At 42.7% G+C, this 22,638-nt stretch overlaps 1 protein-coding gene across 1 annotated transcript in view; it reads left to right on the top strand.

Annotated features, from left to right (window-relative positions):
• PPM1H (protein phosphatase, Mg2+/Mn2+ dependent 1H) overlaps positions 1-22,638 on the top strand; it is a 131,184-nt gene that overhangs the window by 97,132 nt on the left and 11,414 nt on the right. The window contains exons 6-8 of the mRNA XM_041465665.1: positions 192-310; positions 12,685-12,748; positions 14,379-14,486. Of these exons, the coding sequence (XP_041321599.1) occupies positions 192-310; positions 12,685-12,748; positions 14,379-14,486 (291 nt within the window). The remainder of the gene's footprint in view (positions 1-191; positions 311-12,684; positions 12,749-14,378; positions 14,487-22,638) is intronic.

Below are 22,638 nucleotides of genomic sequence, written 5' to 3'. Positions count from 1 at the left end.
CAGGGGCAGAAATGGTGTATCTGCATTGTTTGCTGAAATGGAGCACATCATTGTCCTTATTTAAAAAGAAGGGTAGAGGAGTGGGTGGAATTTGTGTGGGAAGGGACCAGGAAGGGATGGTAATACTAGCTCATTAAAAATAGATGATGTCTTGTTTTATGTGGTATCTGTGGTTTGATTTCTGCCCACAGGCTTACATGCAGCCTCACTTGCTGGGAAATGAATTCACACATCTAGAGTTTCCACGGAGGGTGCAGCGCAAGGAAGTTGGAAAGAGGATGCTGTACCGTGACTTCAACATGACTGGCTGGTAAGAATGAGTCCTTCTCAGCATGGGGTCAGCCTTCTCCCCCAGACAATGCCTGCTTTGTACCTATCTTTGATTAGTGTAAACTGCATCAAACATGGAGGTGTACCCCTGCGTACTAAAATAAAAGGCATTTCCTTCTTTCAGGTGTATCTTTCTTCTAGAAGATAATGTTTTAAATAAGTGGACCTCCCTCCAGAGAGTTCACTGTAGTGTGGGAGCACTCAAAGCAGAGAAAGCATATAAAGGCAAAGATGTGCTAGGGAATCTTCCTGAAAGAAAAACAATTTTCCTATCTTGGACGTAGTCTTTTATAAATTCTGCATCAGTGGGTCAGACATTCATCTTTTAAACCAAAGCATTGGGCCATCATGCCTTCACATGCCGAGGAAATCTCGCAGAAGGGAGAAGTTGCATCCCCTACTCCACTGCATCTGGCCCTTGGTTTGGATATCCCCTGAGGAATTGTTTCAGACATGGGCCTATCTGAACACAAGCAGCCTAAAATGAAAAGGTTTGAATGAACAGCATGGACTTAAAGAAGTGCAGACAGAAAGAATGATGTGGGTTTTTTGTTTCTGACTAAATGTCTTCAGTGTTTTTTGTTGATTCAAGAGGCTCCTTAGAGAAGCCCTAATCTTTGCTGTTGTGAGTTCTGTGCATGACCTATAAAGGTAAAAGCCCAATATAGGCAAATGGTCTTCATTTCCATGACATTTGTGTTTTAATGTCTGTAGTAAATGTCCTTTCAGGAAGAAAAAAGGACAGAGGGGTTAAAAAGAAAGCCTATTTTAGGTTTGGAAGCCTGGATGCTCACATACAAGTACAGCTCTACATAACTTTTGCTTTGTTCCATGCTTTATGGACCATAAATATAATTATGTTTTAATGGCAGAATAATTATCTAAGTTTAATATAATCTGAAGTGTTTGTGCAGAACATGTAAATCTGAGAATAACCATCATTGTCTGTCATCTTGAACAGCTGCTAGTAGAATATGCAGTTTCACCCTGAGAATGATGACTTCACATTTTAAAAAGGCTACAGGCATGAGCAAAAGAATAGGAACAGAATGAGAACATTGGATCAACTGAGGACTTAGACAGCAAAACATTTGGAAGATCATGAGACACTCTCCCAATTTCTGCAGAAGGAGGGGTTTTTTGTTAAGCTCCCAGATGTCTCTGGAGGCACCAATAAAGAATGGTTTCATGTGGACTTCCAAAAGCTCTTTTTCAAGATGTGACATGCCAGTTGGGAGGAAAAACATGTGGGGGAGAGCTATGATACAGAAGAATCATAGGTCAGGAACTTCCTGACAAGAGGGCAAGAACAGATTTCTGTCATTATGGCTGGAAAGCAATGAGGTTTCTTCAGTTTCATGGGAGTTGTTTTGCATTTCCCTGGTTGGTTAGTGGTCTGGAAAGGAAATGAGGTTGGAATGGTTGAAGCTGCAGCATTGGCAGGTGACACCACAGCTCTTTTCCTATTAAACAAGAATGACCATGAGGTACTCCAAAGAATTAAGTGATTAACGCAAATGACCATCACAGTGATCAAATTTGGTATTGATAAATACAAAGTAAAACATGAAGAGGAAAAAATAACTATTTATGCACACTAGAGGTTCCAAATTGAAAAGTCAGAAAACTCAGTGGAAGATTTTGCTTACTACAGTCTTTTTTCCAGTCCAAATCACCAGCAGAAGATTCGTACAGCAATAGACAGTTTAAAGGTTAAGTGAAGAGATAATTCTGTATATTTCTACCTCACTCTTGAATGTATGCATAGCACTTTACCTTATCCAAAATGGTTATTATATAGTTAATACTGTTTGGCATTAGAAAAAGGAACAGAAATTCTAAATGTAGAAGAATGAGTAAGGTAGAAGTGCTTTGGTAAATCAAACTGGCAGATTTGATCCAATGTGTTGCTTTTCAGTACTGGTTTGTGAACTCTCTTCACTCTAGCATATAGCAGGGAGGAAAAGAAAGTTATCTTCCATTTGATTTTCCTGAATTTCCTGAAATCTAGGACACACATTGATCCAGTTAGAGATTCTAATATGGTCAGTGCAAAAATTGTCACCAGTTCAGTACAAATATGCTTAGCTGTAAGCAGTTATTCTGGAATAAATGCTTGAACTGCAACTTGAAAATTCAAGTCTGAATTCACTACAGTATTGTCCCAGAAAAAGGTGGTCTGTGCCAAGCAGAAGCATGTGGAGACTGTGGTGAGACTACCTCTCCCTGCTGTTCCGTTTGACTTCTGTATGGAAGTGAAAAATGGGGCCTACATTTTTGTCCTAATAAAAGAAGTGGAATCTTTCAGCTGCTCCATATTGCACAACTAGTGCATCAATTACCTCTTTGTTTGGTTGCCTCAGAACAATAAAACGATGAGGAAATTGCTCTATTGCCATACATTTGTGTAAAACAGAGCCTTTCTAAATAAGGATCCATTTCTTTTTGCAAGGTTTCACCCAAGGTGTTTGTTATCCCTTGGATTGTGTGCAGTGATCCCCTAGGCAGAGGAGAAGCAATCCGTTTCTGTTTGTCTAAAAGTCTGGGTCGATCTTAATGGTTGTGATTGTGGACAACATTAGATTTCCAGTTTGGTGGGCCCTCAGAGGTGTTGGTTTGAGGTGGCAGAGGTTTCTTAGCAGCTGTTTTCCACTATAATGATTTTGCTTCTATTTTCTTCCCTTTCTTATTCCTGGATTCAACTGATGCATCAGGACACAGTGGCTGAGGGCATGTCTGTTTTGCATTTGTTTCTAAGGACACTATCTATCATGGAGAATAAATTAGCATATATATTCCTTTTCTAGAAAATGTCAGATGGTGCTTTGGCCAGACAGAGCTTGATACACTAAAATGCTTCTGAACTTTTATCACATACAATGCAGATGATCAATTGTCTGAATAGCTTTTTGGTCACTAACCTCACTGTGTGTTGACATTTGCACATACATGTAGAGAGGTGCAAGTGATATTAGGAAGAAACAGCCACTCTTACACTTAATTACTTAATCCTTTAGTGAGATAATATAGAACACTCTGCTTTGATGTTTCCTCAGGAAACTAAACTGTTTTATTTTACAATTCAGTATACTTTTTGTGTTTTCTATTAGAAGCTGTATGACTTTTTTTTCTTCATTTTTATCCTCCTTTGCTCCAGAGCTTTTCAGTTCTCAACAATGGCTTGGCTTGCCCAGCTTGTTTGGATTACAAAAGATTATTGTCTTTGGGTCTGTTATAATGTATTTGGCCCTTTATTTTTTCTTTCTTTCTTTTTTTTTTTCATGTGAAGTTTCCACACTGGCTTTGTCTCCACAGCCCACTGTGGTAGCACAGCTGCCAAGTTTCCCCACAGCATTAGGACAACCACTGATCCAGCAATGTGTACTGCATCACTAGCCCAGGCTGCCTGTAACTGCTTTGAGACCAGCCTTTCCCTTCTTGCTCCAGCTCGCCTACCCTTTCTTCTTTCTTTGCAGTGCCAATTGCAATGAGAAATTATGCTGTATTAAATATACATAAAATAAATCCCACACTGCTGGGAGCTGACCATGTGCTGCCCTTCCTGCACCCTTGCCCCATGTGCGTTGTGGTTGAACAACAATTGCAAAATGTGTAGTGTAGCTGGCAAGGCATCTTAAGAGCAGTGTGTCCTGCTGAACAAGCTTTTGACCTGTCTCGAGCCATAATTTGCTGGCAGATATCTGTGTTACTGACAGTCCTTCACAGGTGGGTCTCTGGGCTGGGGTTTTCAGGCCCATGCCTTGCAGAGGTTAGACTTGTATTGGAGAGAGGTGTCCTGGTGGCTTTCACAAGTCTTGGCAACAGAAGCATCAGGAAAGACTCAGAGGCCATGTAAGCAGAGACTGGTCAGTGCTAAAAAGTGGGATGAGTAACCTGAAGTGGAAATAGTGGGGGGAAACAGCAGGCCTGGTGCCAGCTGCCCCTTTAAAGGGCCGCACAGAATTAGTGCTCTCAGTCTCTGGCTTTTATTTAAAGCTAAGACACAGTTGGTCAGATTTCCTTCACTTGTACATCCAGTGTGAACAATTCTGAGGTATTTTGCTTTAACTATATCCTAGAATCTTCCGAAACTTGGATTTCTGACTGACTGTGTCTTTCACTGTGGCTCCTTCCAGAGTTCCCATCCCAGCCTTCCGTGGGGCTGGAGGAGCCATACAGCACTGTGCTTAACCAAAGGCATCCAGAAGGCACTACCAGTTGGCATCAACTTTGGTGGTTTCAAAATTGATTTTTTGCTCCTCCTTGGAACAAAAACAGTGGCTTTACTGCTGCCCAAATTGGAGTTCTTTAAAGGCTTGTATCCAGATCACGACTTCAGCTTTTTGACTTGATTTTAGCATGGCAAGAGAGACCTAGATAAAAAGTACGGTTTTTGACCTAGTTGTTGGTTGCTTCCTTTGCCCTCCAGGAGAGGCAGAGCTGAGCAGCAAAGCTGAGCTGCACCCCATCAGGAATGGTTTGAGGCAGAGTAGTGCCCACCACAACCACGGGCTGAAGCCCAAGGCGGCAGCGAGCAGGGGAATTGGGCACAGTCTCTGAGCGTGCCATCTTTACAGCAGCAGTGGAGCCCTTGCCAGCTCCGTGTCCATGTGTCTGGTGAGGGGGGTGCTGTGGCACATGGGGTCAGCGCCCGAGGGTCAGACCGTGCTGGGGAATCGCCTGCCGCATGATTTATTCCAAAGCAGGGAGGCTGGTGCCCTGAGGCAAGCACTAAGCAAAACCCATTTTATTCTAGAGTCAATATTGTCCGCTGCCTGGAAAGCTGCCAGCCTGCTCTGCGCTCGCCCTTTTCTTTCCAACAGGGAATGTCTTTCAGCCTCTAAGCATCTGATTAAAAAAGCAACTTCACTTTTCAAGCCGTTTTATTTTGTTTGGGATGGATGCCTTTCGCTTTCATTGTGCAGCCCGCCTTGCCGTCTGCGGTTCAGACTCCAGCTCACAAAAACCGGGCTCTCATTAATCACTTATTGGGGATCCAGAATACCCCGGTGAGAGCCAATGTACATGTTTTGCTTGGTAATGTGTGAGCTGATTTGAACAAATATTGCAAATGTGGCCGATATCTTACTCTTTATTGCTGCGCTCAATGTCCTTTGACAGCACATTCAGGTAGCCTGCCCAAGGAGTGCCTGAGCAGATTGAGAAATGCCGCAAAAATGCTTTATAGAGCTGGCACCTGTGCTGCACCCTCCTTTAATATAAATTGATTTATTGAATCAAGCACAGAAGCCCTGCTACAGAAACCTCAGGCTATAGTCTCTAGAGAACCACCTAATAAAACAGCCCCAACTGACACTCCTCATTAGCTTTTCCACTGATCCCAAGGCAGTATTTAAAGTGACAGTGTCCCTCTTTTTGGCCTGAATTTATCTGCTGGCTAATGCCTGTGGGTCTAATTAGCTTAGCATTATTAGTCTTATTCAGATAAGCTGCATTTCCTAACAGCTTGATTCCAACTTGTAAGAAGTAATTGGAAGTCTGTGGACCCTGTGCTCTAACCTGCTTGATTGCGCCTTTTAGCCAAAATCATGTAATTTACGAAAAGTCATCCTTTCCCCCGTTTTTTTAATTGAGCTTTTTTGTCTAGTGAAACATTCCACATTTCTTCTGCCGAAAACCTGGCTGTATTGTTGTGTTTGAGACCTCAGCCATATCCTTTGTACAATCGCCAGGGAGAGATCAAATTTTAATTTCATAATTACTTCACGAGAAAGCAACCTTTTCCCCAGTCATGCCTGGTATTCATTTCCTTCCAGCAACTTACATTTTCATAATTTAATGATTATGGGGCACCTTTGCAGCACTGGGCCATTCTGGAGGGGAGAGAGAGGATATCATTTTTGCAGCAGAAACCATATCCACAGTCACCTGCCTAGCTTTCTGTGTCTGTGCTTTTGTTTCTCGCTGCAAGGTGGTGGGGAGCGGGAGGGGACATGCCTCGTTGGTGCACACAGCTAGAGCAGCTTGCTGGGCTGTGCCTGGGTGTCTGGAGCACAACTCTGCCATGATGAATGGCTGTTTGCAATGTGCATGTTATGCATCTTTTCAGGATTTGCAGCCCTGACTGCAGGAGCAGCAGGAGGTGAGAGCTGACCTGCTGTGTACAGCACGTCTCTTGATGATGATGAATGGCTCTTTCCCCCTAGTGTGCACATGCCACAGGAGCTGAGCCAGAGTCCTTGGGGCAGGAGAAAGCAGAAACAGGAAAATAAGACTGCTGCAACAAAAGAGAAAGCTTTAGTCTGGAGTAAAGCTCCGTGTAAATGACCTCTCTGGGGCCAAATGAGAGTGATAAGAATGAGGCTGCAAGAGCATCTCCTGTAAGAGCATCTCCTTCTGGAAGCTGTGCATCTAAGACCTGTCCCTGCGTGGCTGTGCATCTCCACTTGGGCTTTGCCTTGGTGTGGAATCAGGTGCTGCATATGCAAGGGCAAACAAAAGAATCCCAGTCTGTTTTGTCAGAAGGAAACTAAACTGGAATGACATAATCTTCAATCTGAAAATCCAAGCAAAAACACCCCTTCTTGATAAGGTGAAGTCTCTTTCCACACTCATGCTTTCTCTGGCTTCCCCATCTGCACAAATTTGACATAACCTCAGCTGGGTCCATAGAAATTCTCTTTCCCTTGTTACCAAAGATTGATTTATGGCTCTGCTTCTGGCTTAGAGGAAGCCCTTTGCTCCTTGGAGGAGTTTCCAGCACTGCTGTGGAATGGCAAGGTCTCTGCTTGCTGTGTCTCACTGCCTCCTCTATCCTGCACTGCAGAGATCTTTCCCAGAAGACTATACTTTGTGATTCTTCCTCAACCTCAATCTCCTTGCTTCCAGAGGATCCCAGCTAGCAAGTGTGGAGCAGGCACTGTGAGTTTAACATGCAGCCTTTCTCTCCACAGGAATATGTGATGCTGGTGCTCTCCAAAGTGCAGACTCTCTCTTAGGACTGTACACAGCAGTGAAGGCTCCCTTGAGGTCCAAGGCTCATGTATTAGTCTGATTTGGCCAAGCCAGAGATCACAGATGTGTAAAAGTCATGCTGAGAGACGTTTTTTGGGTTTTTTTTCATTTGTAGATTGGTAGACAGAACTGGGATTTGCAAAATGAAGCATTATACACTTTCAGGTTCATAAGAAGGTGTTTCTGAATTTTCTGTGAATAATGAGTGTTTTAAAACTTGTATGTTTTCCTCTTGACTTGAAAGAAGGCCTATGAGAGTATCTTGGTTAAGGTAGATCTTTCCCTAAAAACTGTTTTGTGCCCATGTGCATGTGCATCAGTCTTTGATTTGGCTTTGTCATCACCTTTTCTCTTAACAAGCATTGCTATAGTTTGTGTGTCTTAATTATCTTTGTTTATTGTAATTTCGTTTCATTAAACTATGTGTCAGATGAGCAATAAGGGAAAAACACTGAGACACTGAACATTAGAGCTAACCTGTCTAGAAGGTACTTAGTATCAGATAGTGCTGTCTGGACTTAGAGATCCTGACTCTGCAGAAGCACAGGTGTAAGGACATTTTTTAAGATTATGGCTCAGTTGAGACATAAATGGTACAATTTTCAGTGGCTTTGTGCCTAACCTGCACTACACATCTTTTCTTCTTGATAGTAAGCATGCACTTACGCTGGTTAGATGCCTGTAGTTCAACAGACAGTTCAGATTAACAGTTCCTTTTGGACTGGTGGTTTAAGCTCTGTTGCCCAAAGGGTGAGCTCTATTCCACTGATCACTTATGTGGGACGGGAAAAGAAAGAAAGAGTTTCTATCAAGTTTTGTGTTGCTTAAAGATTAAAACATGTTTTTCTGTTTGTATGACTAAAGAAAGTCGAGCTTGAGAAGGAGGTTGTTTGGATAGCTGGGGTAGTTTTGTTGTGAGTTGGATTATTTTGGGTGAGGGGGAGAGTTGGGGCAGCTGGAAGGTGTATGGATGGCCCTAGGTTTGGTGGTTTTTAGAGTAGTAACAAATCAGTGCTAGAAATACACAAAATCTACAAACCTGTCTCAGAGATGCCTTTAGCCTTGTACTCAGTGTGAACTAGGACTTTTATAAAGCAGTAGTACTTTCTCTTGGTTGCTTGCCACAAGGAGGTGTATTCTATGCTTCAAGCTAAAGCCCTTTGATGATGATTTTCTTTGCTCTTCCTTAGGTTTAATTATCAGTTTACTATTAGGTGTCACAAGCAGAGGTGTGAAACACAGACAAATTTTCTAAAGCCAAGTGCCATGAAAAAGCAGAGCACAGAGTCTGGATTCCCCTGTCATGCACAGAACTGAACTTTCCAGGTCAGGGTGGGTTGTGTTTTCAACACCATCTGTTGTGCCTGGGGATGCCAATGCAATACTTTTTGTGACCAGTAACCCTACACAGTTTGCCACGAAAGAAAATGGAATGTGGATTTTGGTTTTAGTCATCAACTTCTATTCTTACATGAATTTGTATGTGCTTCCAAAAGGCCAATTTTAAGAACAACTTATATGGCAGGAGAACTCATAAAACATGTAGAACGTTATCTAGGATCTTGGCTCTGAAATTTGCATGTGGGAGCTTACTGATTTTTCAAGTTCTGACCCAGAAATATGCAGGTAACTTTGATGATCTTTTATTTCAAGAGCGTAAAAGCACTAATGACCCCAGCACTCTAAGAAGTTTCTGTAGATTGTGTTGTGCATTTAGTAGCTCCTGGTTATTTTTTCACCGTGCATTTAGAGCAGATTCCAGTTAGCATATGAGTAACATCATGTCAGTCCTAGTTCTTTTGTTCTGACATCTCTTTTGGCTCCTGGTGCGATTTGGCCCGGTTTTCCAAAATGTTGATCCTGAGTCCAAATGTAACTTTGTGGGTGGTACATATGTCAAGGCCTAGTTCAGTATTTTTGGACAGCAGTAGCATTTCATAATTCTTTTGAAATGAAAAGAAGAAACAAAGTTAACTGAAAAAAATGCAGCTAGATCTAGCTGGGCACGAGCTTGCCTTTTCTACTCCCCACTGCTCCCCCTGTTTTTCCATTTGGAAAAATAGAGGCTTACGTGGCAGAAGCACTTAGCAAGCTCTAGCTCATTCAGAGCTGGAAGCAATAGCATTGCCTTGTCTTTATAACCTTTCTTGTCATGCCCTGGTAGCCACCAAAACCTCCTGGGATGTGGACAAGGAAGACAGAGAGTGGGAGAGGGGAGGGTTGCAACACTGTGTTGTTAAACAAGTGAGCTGGGCTGAATTACACAGAGAACTGAATAAGGCCATGCTGGCAATAAAAGAGCCAAACCACCCCCTCAGGTTCTCTGTATGTCTGTGTTTGATATACCTACTGCTGTATGATATCTTTATATACATTACACAACAGTATAAATGCAACTTTATTACATAAAATCAAGAGAAAGCATCTAGAAGGTTGTAGCCTATGTGAAATAAACCCACATACAAAATACAGGAGGTTTCAGAGGGCATGAATGAAAATGAAGTTCATCTCTTCTTTCTGCCTCCCCAGTGCAGTTGCTGTGTTGTTGGCTGAAAAGCTGTGCTTCATGCTTCTCTTGCAGCTTACCACACACTAGTGTATTATTTTCTCTGTTTCTCTGGTAATGCAGGACACAGGTACTTTTCTAGAGTGTCCCGGGTTGCTTTTCAGTGTATCTGTGCTATCTCCGCTGCTGTGGTTGCAGTTCTGAGCATTGTTTTTTAAGTGATGGTAATTTTTCAGGCAATAGCAACATCAACAGAAAAAGCACATTTGAGATGAGTTTGACACCCAAGTTCTAAGCCCGAGAGGTGACAGGCTGTGAGTAACCACGAAATAAATCACAGTAGCTCTCTGGGCCTCCCTCACTTAGTTGCAGTTTCAGGAGGTCACAGGCTAGCCAGCTGCTCTCCCTAATCTGCTGATGGAACATGTTAGCTGCAATGTCCTTACACCGAGGTGTCACAGTTGAAGGCCTGAGGGACAGTGGGTTTTTAATGGTTCCCTAAAGAAGCTGCACTCAGCAGTGGGGAGCATTCTTTGAAGGACACTGGCCTAAAGGACACTTTTTTTCCTTCTTCCTAAAGCACAGTCAGTGTGAGGTGTTGTGCAGGAGAATATAAGGAGAAAGAGGAGAGAGGGGGAAGAAGCCTCGGTCCCTTGGTCCCTGTTTTAAGTTTTTGTCAACTAACAGGACAGTGTAAAGTGAGGGCTTTGTGGTTACCTTGCAGATAATATAGTCTGTGTGTGAAGAATGGGCTTTTTTTTTTTTCTTTTAAAACGGGGGCTGCAAGCAGTTAAGCCACATCATTTTAGTCTTGTTTGCTGTTTTAACAAATATGTACAACAATGTGAACATCCAGTAGGAATGGTTGTCTTCTCAGGCTTGTGGCTTGATTAGTCATTTGACTGATGCCCACAATAGACTCAGCTGATACCCATTTTCTTGGTGGCAGAGCACAACTGGCTCTATGCAAGGCATAGTTCAGACTCCTCAAGGATGTTTTCCCAGGGCTTCCAGTACTGTAGGTCCAGTTGGAAACTTCTAAACATGTTCATGAGTAGTCAGAAATAATAAATTGTTTGCTCTACATTCAAACCAGGATATCCAAGTTAGTGAGTGAGGCAGAGAGATTTGGTGGGAATAAAGGAAGGAGCAAGAGCAAAATCCATGACTGATTCCTCCTTCCCAGCTAAATGCTGTTCCAGGTTTTAAACATCAGGGAAGTATTATCATGTTGGCTACATATAGTAATTTGTGCCTCTTTGTTTTGTTTAAGAGCTAATTTATTTGCCCTCCCCAGTGCAGAATGCCATTTGAATGCCTTCACTGTATTGTGTCTTAATGAGATGGGCAAATATTATGGTTATATATTCTAAGATATTCTTGACTACATGAAGGACGCACTGCATTTTGCAAACCTCACCTAGTTTCATTGTGGGATTTTATATATAGTAATATTTTTTAATGTGTGAGGGGAACCCTCCACTACTGTATCTTCTATGCATTTTGGTTGCTTTTCTCTTTTTTCTTGGTCCTTCCTCACCTCCAGAGCCCTAATATGATCCCTTCCTGTGATTACTGGGAAATGTAAAGGTGGGGCTTAAATGTCTATGCAATTCTCAGTAAGTCTGAGTCTTGCCTGGGTGATGCAGCATGTACAGCACCATTTATTGATCCCAGGCCTGTGCCATATTTTGGTGAAGCAGGGGGCAGTTTGATTGCAATATAGGATTTCACCCTTAATTTTTAATTTCCTGCTGGTTTCGTGACAGCCTTAACATTGCATAAACCCAATCCCATGGAGCTCAGGCAGCCGTCCTGCAGAGTTACAAAGCAGGGGCTGGCAGGGGATCTGCCCAGCACCTTCCCTCCCCGTCCAGTTTGTGCACTCAGGTTGCTTTTGGTGTCACCCTGAGGGCTTTGGGCATGGATGGGCCGGGAGGGAAGCACAACATGCAGGGAAAGGCTGAGGAGGGATGACTTTGTGGTATGAAGGGAAGCATGCCCCTCTGGGGCAATGCACCTTAGCCAAAAAGGTACCAGCAGCTGAGCTCAAGCATGTATCATGCAAACCACAGGACTCTACAGCTTATGAGAATGTCATCTTCTGTTGGGTTTTTTTTTTATTATTTCTCACTGGCAAAATTGCTAACCTTCTCACCTCATCAGTGTCAACAGCTGGATGTGTAAAAGGTAGAGTATGCAGGCATGTGGTAAACAGAATCAGAGCATGAGCATTTACTTCCTTGTCTCTTGTCCATGGGAAATCTGTTGTGAAATGTGAAACCTCTGACAACCTTGACTGTTGCAGTCAAGGTCAAATGAGCACTAAATATCCTAAGACTTCAGCACATGAAGCTTGTCTCAATTTCTGTGGTCCTGGAGGGTGAGAACAGGATCAGGCAGCTGTTTCACACCATGTGTACATGTCCTGTCATTGCTTACGTTTCACATTAACAGTGTCAATCTAGGCATTGTTTAGTTTCTTGGGTTTGGAGTTGTTTTGTTTGGGTTTTCTATTTGGTTGGATTTGGGGTTTTTTTTTATGACACTGTATTATGGTATAGCTGGTACCATGTGCGACAATATCTTACCTGATTAGGATGTTATTCCAGTTCACCTCTTTCTTTGCAATCAATAGGAGCAGCCTGGCATGTTAGATATTTTCCCATCTTCACTTTTCCTTTTGGTGAAATGGATAACTATTTACAGAAAACCTTCCTGCAGAAAAAGAAATTTACATCTTGGTTCAAAGACAGTCCCTAGGAAAAATAATGATTTCCCCCCCATTTTTGAAATCACAGCTGCTTGTTTCAGGGCACTGGGTCACTAATTGAGTACAAGCTTCATAAATGTTGTTTGTCCTCCCCCCACAGGGCATACAAAACCATTGAGGAAGATGACTTGAAGTTTCCCCTTATATATGGAGAAGGCAAGAAGGTGGGCACATTCGCTTTCCTCAGACCAAAAGAAGAAGGAATTCTGTGCTGTTTACCATTCAGTTTAGCCCATGGCAGTCCAGTGGTTTCCACTCAGTATCTCTTTATTTTATCATTTTGACAGCTTGAAAGAATATCTTAGTTCTGTCATAAATCAGTCTCATGTCTGGGGGGTGGTGGGGAGAGCTCAACACAGTAATAAGCATTTTACAGCAGTCATTTGTTGTTTAGTTTGCTTTTGTTTTTCTTTCATCATAAATAGGCTGCAATGAGACTGTCATAAGTAATTGACTTTAAATGTTCCTGTTTCATTGTAAAATATAACTAGAACAAAGCAGGAAGATATTTAATAGTGCTCTGAGATGCAAAACTCTAATTTAGGAAGAGAAGGGATCAGGGCAGGATTTGTAAAGTATAACACTGACACTAGCTGAAGAAGATAAGGTTATGGGAACTCACTGTTGAATTTTTCTGATGTGTGAAGGTTGATAGTTGAAAGGGAGAAACACTGTTCTGTTTGTTAGGCTTTGTTTTCAGCTCTGTGATTAAGAACAGTGAGATCGTTAGTGTTGGTCCCAGCAAGCTTAGCTGGATGCAGCAATAGGATCAATATAAGGATGCAGTGGTGTCAGTTTGCTGATATTGGTATGCTTGCTGTGTTTCTAAATAGTGCTCCTCTGCTGCATTGGGTTCTTATCTCAATGCAAAAATAGACACTTTTCAAAATTAGTCCATGTTTTGAAGATTCAGACCTGCACCTTATCTCTGAATTTCATTAGCTTTATAATTATTTGCAAAATGTTTCATGCACATCTTTTTAATTTACTTTCTTATGGCCCTGTAGAGCCAGGAGTCACTGAGGCAAAATGATTCTGAGTCAGTTGCTGACCATTAGTGATGCTGAGCTCCCTTGCTCAGAAGCTGCTGTGGCTAAGCTTGAGTTTGGGGGAAGTGATCAGCAGAGCACAGAGAGCAAGGTTCCCTGGGAGGCTGAATGCCTGGTCAGTCTTTGGAGCAGCTTTAATGAAGGAGAGCCAGAACCTCTTGGGACACCACTCATGTCACAGAGGAAGGTGCTGGGGGAAGGAAGTGGTAGATGTGAAGGAACTGTAGACCTGCTGTAGACTGACTCTCCCTAGAAGAGAACACTGTGGTCAGTGCTTCTGTCACGTGTGTGTTCAGCAGTTTAGGGTAGCCTTTGGTGCTTTTCCCTGGTAAAGGGAATATACAACAATATGTCAATAGGAAGATACCACGGATTTGTTATGTGAGTAGTTGAGCACCTTGTCCTCTTTGTAAAACCTATACTAACAGTATAATTTGCTGAAGGAATGCTCTCATAGACTGGTGTGGACAGTGAGGTGATTGGGTTAAGTTTCTATAGACCCAGTACCTTAGAGATGGTGAGTGGGACGTGGATGAAAACAAAGCTTGGAATAAGGAGAAAAATGGAGATGGCATGAGTGTGAAAAGCTTCGACATTGATTGGCTGTGTTAAATCTAGTGTTTCTGGGAGAGAAAAGGGAATTCATCCCTAACTGCAGCAGTTACAGAGTTGGAATATTATCTCATTCCTTATTGGCACAGTCCATGTAACAAGATTTTATCCCACTGCTTTTCTTTATTTCCAGGCTCGGGTTATGGCAACAATTGGAGTGACCCGAGGACTGGGAGACCATGACCTGAAAGTGCATGACTCCAATATATACATCAAACCTTTCCTGTCCTCATCTCCTGAGGTAAAACAGCCAAGGTTCAACTATCTGATTTGTGAGAGGGAAATAAATTTACTAAGTGTGTTTATTTGTTCTTCTCAAATCATCCATTTTGATTGTGACCCAGTCCAGGTAACATGCTGTCCTTTCCGAAGATGCAGCATGATAGTAACATCCGCATAGGAGGAACTAAGTTCATAGTAGATTGTAAGTTCCCCAGCTGTGTGCTGATTGCTCCACATCCCTGCAGAGGACTGATGCTTCCTTCTCACTCCCTGTTCTATGGTTATCCCGTAGCCTTGCCATTCAGTGTGACAGATGCCTATATCTCCTTCTACCTTTATGTGCTCCAGCTCCCGTAAAGGCTTGCATCATGCTGCCTTCACAGAAGATGTAAATCCGTGTACTGCAGAAGGGTTGTCTTCCACAGCAGTGTAGTATCCTGCTTTATGAAGAGAATACCAGATCAACTCTTAAGCAGGAAAATTCCAAGAGTCATAGGAAGGCTACTTTATGCTTCCATCTGTCTGCCCCTTAACCTTCAGTTCTTTTGATAATTTTGTGTAAACACCAAATAATGACAGTGTGCATTCCCAAATGATGGTGTTATGAGGAGACTATGTGGTATTTGGGTTAGGGGTAGTTTTAAATGCCTCCTTCATTTCGAATGGCCTCATCACAAGCAGTTCCACCCAGTTTTTGACCACTGGAGACCTTGCAGTGAAGGATATCAAGCCTTCCAAAGGGATTTAAATGTATTTGTTAGCAAGGAACATGCAAGTCTTGCTTTTTTTTTTCTCCCATTGTAACTGCATTCCTCCTGTTCCTACATCAAGGAACAGATGTCACACATTTTTCATAAAATATTAAGCAAGGGCAAACCATCTGATGACAGCACAAAAAGAGGCAGCTTTTCTTCCATGGCCCAAATGCTGAAAACTGTCCATTGTCAACTGGATTGCCAAAGTTTTAACCATGCCCAGTATTTGACCTTGAATTTGTTGCTTGCTATAGCAGTATGAGAGAATTAAATCATACAAATAACATCATACTGTTAGGAAGGAACCAAATTATTAAGTAAACCTTGCTTATAACATCTTTGAGGCATATTTGTCATGAATGTTTCAGGCTGCTCAAAGAATCACCAACAATAGTATCAACAAAAGCAGGTTCAATATTAAAATGAAAGCACGACAAAGTTTGTTGGCAAGGTTCACTCTACTACGTACTGGATTGTTGAAGCACACAGAGAAAAAATTGGACTGAAATCTAAAATCAGTCAATCTAAACCTAAAGTTAGCAAAAATTATCTATGTGGAAGCTGGGGACAAAAAAGCTTATGGGTAAGGAAGAAGGATAAGGGAAAGGTTAAGGATAAACAGGAATAAGGGAGACCCTCCTGTTGAGTCACAAGGTTCAGAGTAGACCCCCTTGCCAAACTTTTCTCCGGACCTGATCACCAGTTTAGGCCTAAAGGTTTTAACAACACTTAATCAATAGCTGAATTTAAACAATTTAACAGAAGATTCTGTAGAATTTACTGTAAGCACAACAGTAACTGACTTACAAATGTAACATATTTAAGAATCTAACAGAGCAACATTCCTAGTACCTTTGCTATAGCATATTCAAACTAATAGGTACACAGACCTAAAAGAGTATGTACATTGCCTGCTGTGGTCCAGGAGAGTTCAAAGAGTCTCACTTGGACCCATTGTTTATAGAGTTGCAAGAAAGTTTGTTTTAGCCATAGTAATTTTCCATTCTTGCTGCAATTTGGGTGGTAACTTTCTCTGAAAGTTTGATAACTTTGTTATAATGTTGTTCCATTTGGGTTGTTATTCAGGTAAGGATAAGTTCCAAGGCTGTTTGAAAAAAAACAGGAGCTCTTTAGACAGCACAAGTTCCTGGGAGCAGCCAATGTTTCTCATAAGCTTGAGAGAAGCTCAGCCCAGGTGCTGCTCATCAAGGCCAAGGCCTGACAGCATTTCTGAGCTCAGTCTGGCCTGAGGAGGGGCAGGGAGGAAGCATGCACCACCCCACAACTAAAGGTGATCTGGCTTACTCCAGAGTCCCCTCTTGCCTCTGTGCCTATAAACAGAGATATAAAATTTATATGTATTTATTATATATAAATTATATAGTAAAATTCCAATTATAAAAATAAACATTTTTAAAGTGCTGAGAGAACCCAGCCCTGAAGAAAAGAGAGAGATCTACAGACAGCCCCTTCTTCATGTTTCCTTGTACTTTCCCCCTTTGAATATGTCGTGTCCCTCACTTGAGACCTGCTCCTGTTCTCCTCAGCCAGGCAGGCAGGAGCTCTACCCTCATCACTGTGGTGGATTTAATGTCAGAAAAATGATGCAATTCTACCTATTTATTTTTCTTTCTGGCTTGCTGGGATCCAGTGTTTCTGGGGTACATAATGGCTGCAGCACAGCATCCCAGAAATATCATCTCTGCCAATTGCTGCCACAGTGTTTGTGTGTGTCTATAAACCAAAGCTTCTCATGGGCTTTTCTGATTTGTGGGGAATGTGTCTGTACATGTTCAAAGTCTGGAATGTGGCATCCAGTTCGTATGCTAGCCACGTTTCAGTATCTCTTAACTGCTTTGCAAAAGGGGAAGCAAAATTGGCTTTGTTTCCACATCCTCTTCACAGCTAAATTCAGCAGAAATGTATGAGGGCAGGAGGAGGAAAGAGAGCACCAGCCACCTTAATTTAGAGATATTGGCAAAAAAACCCCTGAGTATTATTAGGAAGTAGCATATGCTCCAACTTGCTTTCTATTGCACCTCCTCCTCTTAACCATCTCTTGCCTCTCTTCCCAGAGAGAGCCCCAGTGCTTTAACTCCTCATGTTTTTCCCTGACTTGTTCTGTCCAAACATAGGCAGCGCACCTTGCTCAGAAACCGGCATTAAGAAACAACGTCTTTATTCTGCCATCTGGGAGGCTTGGCACTTGGAAGCAAAGGCAATGGTGTCACGCAGCAGTCATATTTGGTCCCTGTGCAGCACTGGATTTTGAATTGTTTATATAGAGGTAGGGAAGCACAATGTGTGGTTTCCAGACCTGGAAAAGGGAGGCACAGGAAATTAAGGCACAGAGTGAGTCGTGACAGAAGGAAGATCCAAGTCCTCTGGCTTCTGTTTCTGTGCCGTAATTGCAGTGTTCTTTCTCGAGTAAGGGGCAGTGTGGTGAGTTTTCTGAACATTTTATTTCCAGTATGACAAAGTTCTGGTATGCCTATCCACCAAAATTTAGCTCAAGGAAAGGTAAACATCCCTGAGACTACATCCAGAAATAGGCATATAATAGTAATTTGACGGTGGTGTGAAATGATACTTTGACAGAGTGCCAGGCTATGGGAGGAAAAGTCATGCAGCCAAGACTGACAAATGTAATCAGTATTCACTGGCTCAGCTGTTATGAGACCAGATTTGGAGGACTTCTGCAGGTTGGTGAGCTCTAGAGATTTGAACCTTTTATCATGAACTGGAGTAGCACAAAGCAGGCAAGCCGTGGCTGAGGCTCTCTGGCATGGAATTAAATATTTATTTTTCATAATGGAACAGTTAATTTGAAAGCTTTCAGCAAGAAATTCTGCTTTTCAAAACTTAGAGCGACCTTGTTGCAGTTGAAAAGCAGAATTTCATCCTGAAATTTTTTGAGTGGCAGCTCAGCTATTTGGTGGGGAAAGACATGGCTCTGATGGCAGCATTTGGCCCATGCCAGCAAGGAACCTGAAGCCAGCCACCAGAGCAAACGATAAGAAGGTAATGAAGAAGAATTTTTGTTATTCCATTGTTCATAAAATCTTTCTGACAACTCCACAAATATGTCCAAGGAGACCATTTTAGATTCATATCTGCCTTCTGGAGAAATCCTCAGGAATTGTGCCATCCAAAGGAACAAGTAAGGCAAATACATAGAGAAGCACAGTATGATCAAAGGGAGTCAAAATGGCTTCAGGAAGCAAACATCACACTCAAGTGGCTTCAGGTCCTTGAGGTTATGCTGACAAGAGAATTAAAATAATAATAATAATAATAATAAATACAGTTGATACTCTTGGCATGAGCACTTTGATTCCTCAGAACATTTGAGAAACTGTTGTGCATCACAGGTTATTAATATAAAAGATATGAAGCTACAGACAAAGTGGAAAGTTGGCACAGTCTACTGGAAATTGGCTAACGGGCAGGAAACAAAGGGTGGCAGTAAAAAGCTAAAAGGAGATTAATTGGTGAGTGCTGCAGGGAGCAGTGTTGGGACCCACTTTTTATTATTTACATATAAATTACATGGAGAGTGGTATTGAAAGATCTCATCATTTGCCAGGAAAGCTGCACTGGATAACACTGTGCATAAAAGGGACGATACAATTAAGAAAGGGCTTAATTTATTGAAGTAGCTGGGTTGATCAATAGTGCAGGCGAGTGAATGCAGGCTGTTGTTTAGCTGGAATTCCCCGGAGGCCCGCTGCTGAGGAGCACCTCAGGTGGCTGCAGGCTCGCATGTCACTCTGTTGTGAGCAGTTTTCCAGCCGCAGGGACTCGCGTTGGCTGCCTCTTAAAAACAGACCTGGCCAACGAGGCACAGAGCCTTCGCAGGGCTGCCGTGGTCCTTTGCAGCAGCCAAAGGCAAGGCTTTGTCTGGTGGGTAGATCTGTTTGAAATGTAAATAAAAACCAGCCCACCTGTTTATTCGTTGCTTGCCCAGAGCGGTTTTCTCAGTGCTCTTGACCGCATGTAGGTAATACATAATACGAGAAAAAAATATCTGGATTGAAGAAGGACATTATTTGACAAACTACATAATGCGTGTTCAGAAAGATGTGTATGACTATGGGGCTCTAGTGGTGTGTATCCACTGTTGCCTGTCAGCAGATCTGTAAGTACTAGTCAGGCTAAGTAGTATTATTCTATCTGTAGGATATAAGGGTAACCCAGTGCTTATTGCTGTAGCTTCATGGCTGGCTGTGCTGCTGAGGTTCTTTTGCTTGTTCCTAATAGTTTTTTACATTTTCTGGTTGCTAATGTCAAGTTCAGCTTGTTAACAGATCAGCTACTTTATGTCAATAAGACATCAGCAGATGGGAGAAGTATGGTGACCAAACTTGGCTCCTTTCAGGGCTGCCCTGATACTCCAGAGAGATTAATTTAAGGAGTGAGAAACTCACTCTTCACACAGAAGGGGCTGGTAGGCTGGAGGGAGTTGCTGAGAGGGCTCTCAGGACATCATGGGAGGCCAAGGACACAAATTCTGTGGGGCACTTTCAGGAGTGATGTCTGACTGCAGAAGCAGCGATTCACAAGGAAAAGACTGAAGATTCAAGATGGCATTGTTAGAACATTTGTCAAGGGTGCTGCACCAGTTAAGGAAACATCTGTGCTGCCAGTCATTGCACTGTCCAGCCAGCTCACCTGAAGGAGCAGGGTTCTGCAATGCTCCTTTACAGTGTGAGCAGCTTTGCACAAGCATGGGTCACCAACAGAACTTTCCTTAAACCTCACTCTTTACTTCCCTGAAGTACAGCTACAGGAAGGAGGCAGTCACTGGGAATGTTTACTCTGGAATCTAAAAAAATTAAATAGTCATTTTCATTGCAATCATTGAACCGCTTTTGTTCACGTAAGATTTAAAGGGCTGTGGGTTCATTGCTGTTGCAGGCACTTAGGTAATTCCCTGGATGTCTCCTCATACTTCAAAACTGTGACATATCATACTCTCACCTTTTTTGTACAGTGTGGAATGTGCTGTGGGTGATGCACACTGTGGGATGTGTGTGGAGTGGGTGTTCAGTGAGCCCTGCTGGGCTGAGCTTCTGTTCCCCGTGCCCTGGTGGTGCTGCCCAGCCTATGTGTCTCCAGGAGCTCTGCTGTCACACTGCTCCAAGCCAGCTGAAGGCACAGGGTGCTACTGCAAGAGACCCTCATTGACCCAAGAAAGAACTAGAACAAAGGTACTGGCAGAAGAATGAAGGGTTAGGAGCTGGTTACTTTCTGCACCTGGACAAGGCAGTCTGTGAACATAACCTGACCCTGCAATAGACTGGACAGCTCTAACTCTTTTTTGTCAGCAGCATACTAGGGGCACCTACAGTTGTATTTAAGAAATCCAAGGCAAGACACAGAGAAAGGGCTTAAGGTAACTGGAAGGCAGACAAAACTGCATTGAATGTTTATTTGCATGCCCAACTGGTGCTTATATGCAACAATTTTACATCAATTACCCCAAGCTTGTCTCCTGTTGCCTTGGCACTCTCTTTTCCTTAGCCTGGGGACTAGCCTGACACCTCCCTGTCCTCTGTGTCTCTTCTGACATCTAGTTTCCTCTCAACATATGCCTTTCTGCTGGAGGTGCCCAATTCACCAAGCTTGTCCTTTTAGGCACTACCATACTTTCTTCCTAGATTACACAGTAAATCAGTGAATGCATTTTTTTTCCTGTTCCCCTAAAACAAAACATATTCTTGGTAAAATGATCTCTTCTTGATATTGCTCATGGACTGGCTCTAGGTAGCTTTGAAAAGTTGCTCATCTATCCCAGTGCCACTCCTCAGTCAGACAAAATGGTTGATTTCAGGAGGATTCCAATCAGTGATGCATGGTTTTGCTTTCCTGCCTTCCCCACCTAAGCTGCAAAAATGGCTCCTGTGATGTAATGTGTCTTTTGCCTCGGTTGGGATCTGCTTTTCCCAGCACAGATGTTTGAAGCTTGGTTAGCCCTACCAGGGGCTTGGTGCTGAGTGCATCCCTGAGCATTAACTGTGATGCTTTCTCAAGTATTTGCTGGTCCCCAAGAGATCTGACCAGAACATGTGTGTATTGATGGTTGTGTTGGCCAACTCAGCCTCCACACCCCAATGATTTCTGAGTTGCAACTGTGGGCTGTTAAGGCTGAAATAAATTCTGGGAGACAGGGACTATGACATCTACTGATTTCTGTACAATAAGCTTGAGAGGAGAGCTGTGCTGCGTATAGGGGTCTTTTCTATATTCCCACTCAAGTCTGAATAAGCAGATATGCTCTAATGAAGAGAGTATCTTGCCTTGAATTTAATCCTCTCCAAAGTCCTTATTCAGCTGCTACCTTAGATAATGAAGTGAAGGTTACATTTTACAAATGACCTTCTTGTGCTTTTGAGTGAAAGGTGAACTGGTAAGGATTAGCAGTCAGATCTAGGTGATTTTTTTTTTTCTCTGGTACTGGTTGAAGTCCCATAAAAGCATAATTACATTAAAAGGTCCAGGCATTTTATATGCATTGCCTGCTTCATGGCTCCTAAGGGGAGAGTGCACCATGAGGGAGAATAAAACAGCTCATATTTTCTTGTTATGCCCAGTGCTTATCCTGACTAACTGCTGTTAGTGGAGTCCAGGACTGGAGCAGGGTGCGTGATGAGGTGTACTGCTTCTGAATTTCAGTATAGGTGATCCCTCCCTCCTGTCTGCCTTGCCATGGTTGTTACAGTTCTTTCAAACTGTGGTTGTTGCTGTGGTAATTAAAGTGCTCTGTGGGTGCTTCCTAATGGCTCCCCATCACAACCTGGGAATTGCAGGCATTTCTCAGCTGGAGTACATCATGTGCTGGAAGGGGAGTTACGCCAAGCTAAAGGCTTATTTTAAAACACTTTCTATGGCCTTTGCTTGCGTTCTGGCTCAGCTGATGGCCCCACAGTAAGCCCCACTGTGACTGCCTCCACCACTCTCAGCCTCTCTGGAAAGAGGATTGTGGAAGTTGTTTCAAAAGGCAGGCTGTGAAGAGGTGCCAGCAGTGATCAGCCTGACTAGGGCTGCAGACAGACAAATTGAAGTCAGTGGGTATTTTAATAGTGCAAATAAGCTTCACTTTTGTACAGATCCTGAATTGGTCTGTAGCTACTGAAATCCTTTCAGATACATGTGACTGAGCAGTTTTTCTGCATTTCATGGAACCACTCACTTGCTCAGGCAAAGCTCGAGTGCAGCAGCTGCCTCAGATTTAGAAAAGTGAATGCAATGCTGGCTGTCAGACAGGCATTTCCCACTCACTTGCTCAGGCAAAGCTCGAGTGCAGCAGGTGCCTCAGATTTAGAAAGTGAATGCAATGCTGGCAAACATGCAGTCTGGCAGACTTAAATGGATCAGGACAAATAGTGAAAACAATTATTTGTGAATATTTTATTA

The sequence above is a fragment of the Pyrgilauda ruficollis genome, unplaced genomic scaffold (genome assembly GCF_017590135.1).
Source record: "Pyrgilauda ruficollis isolate IOZ18807 unplaced genomic scaffold, ASM1759013v1 scaffold19, whole genome shotgun sequence".
Classification (NCBI taxonomy): Eukaryota; Metazoa; Chordata; class Aves; order Passeriformes; family Passeridae; genus Pyrgilauda; species Pyrgilauda ruficollis.
Note: the sequence above shows the minus strand (reverse complement) of the source record. Positions and strands in the feature narration are given on the sequence as shown.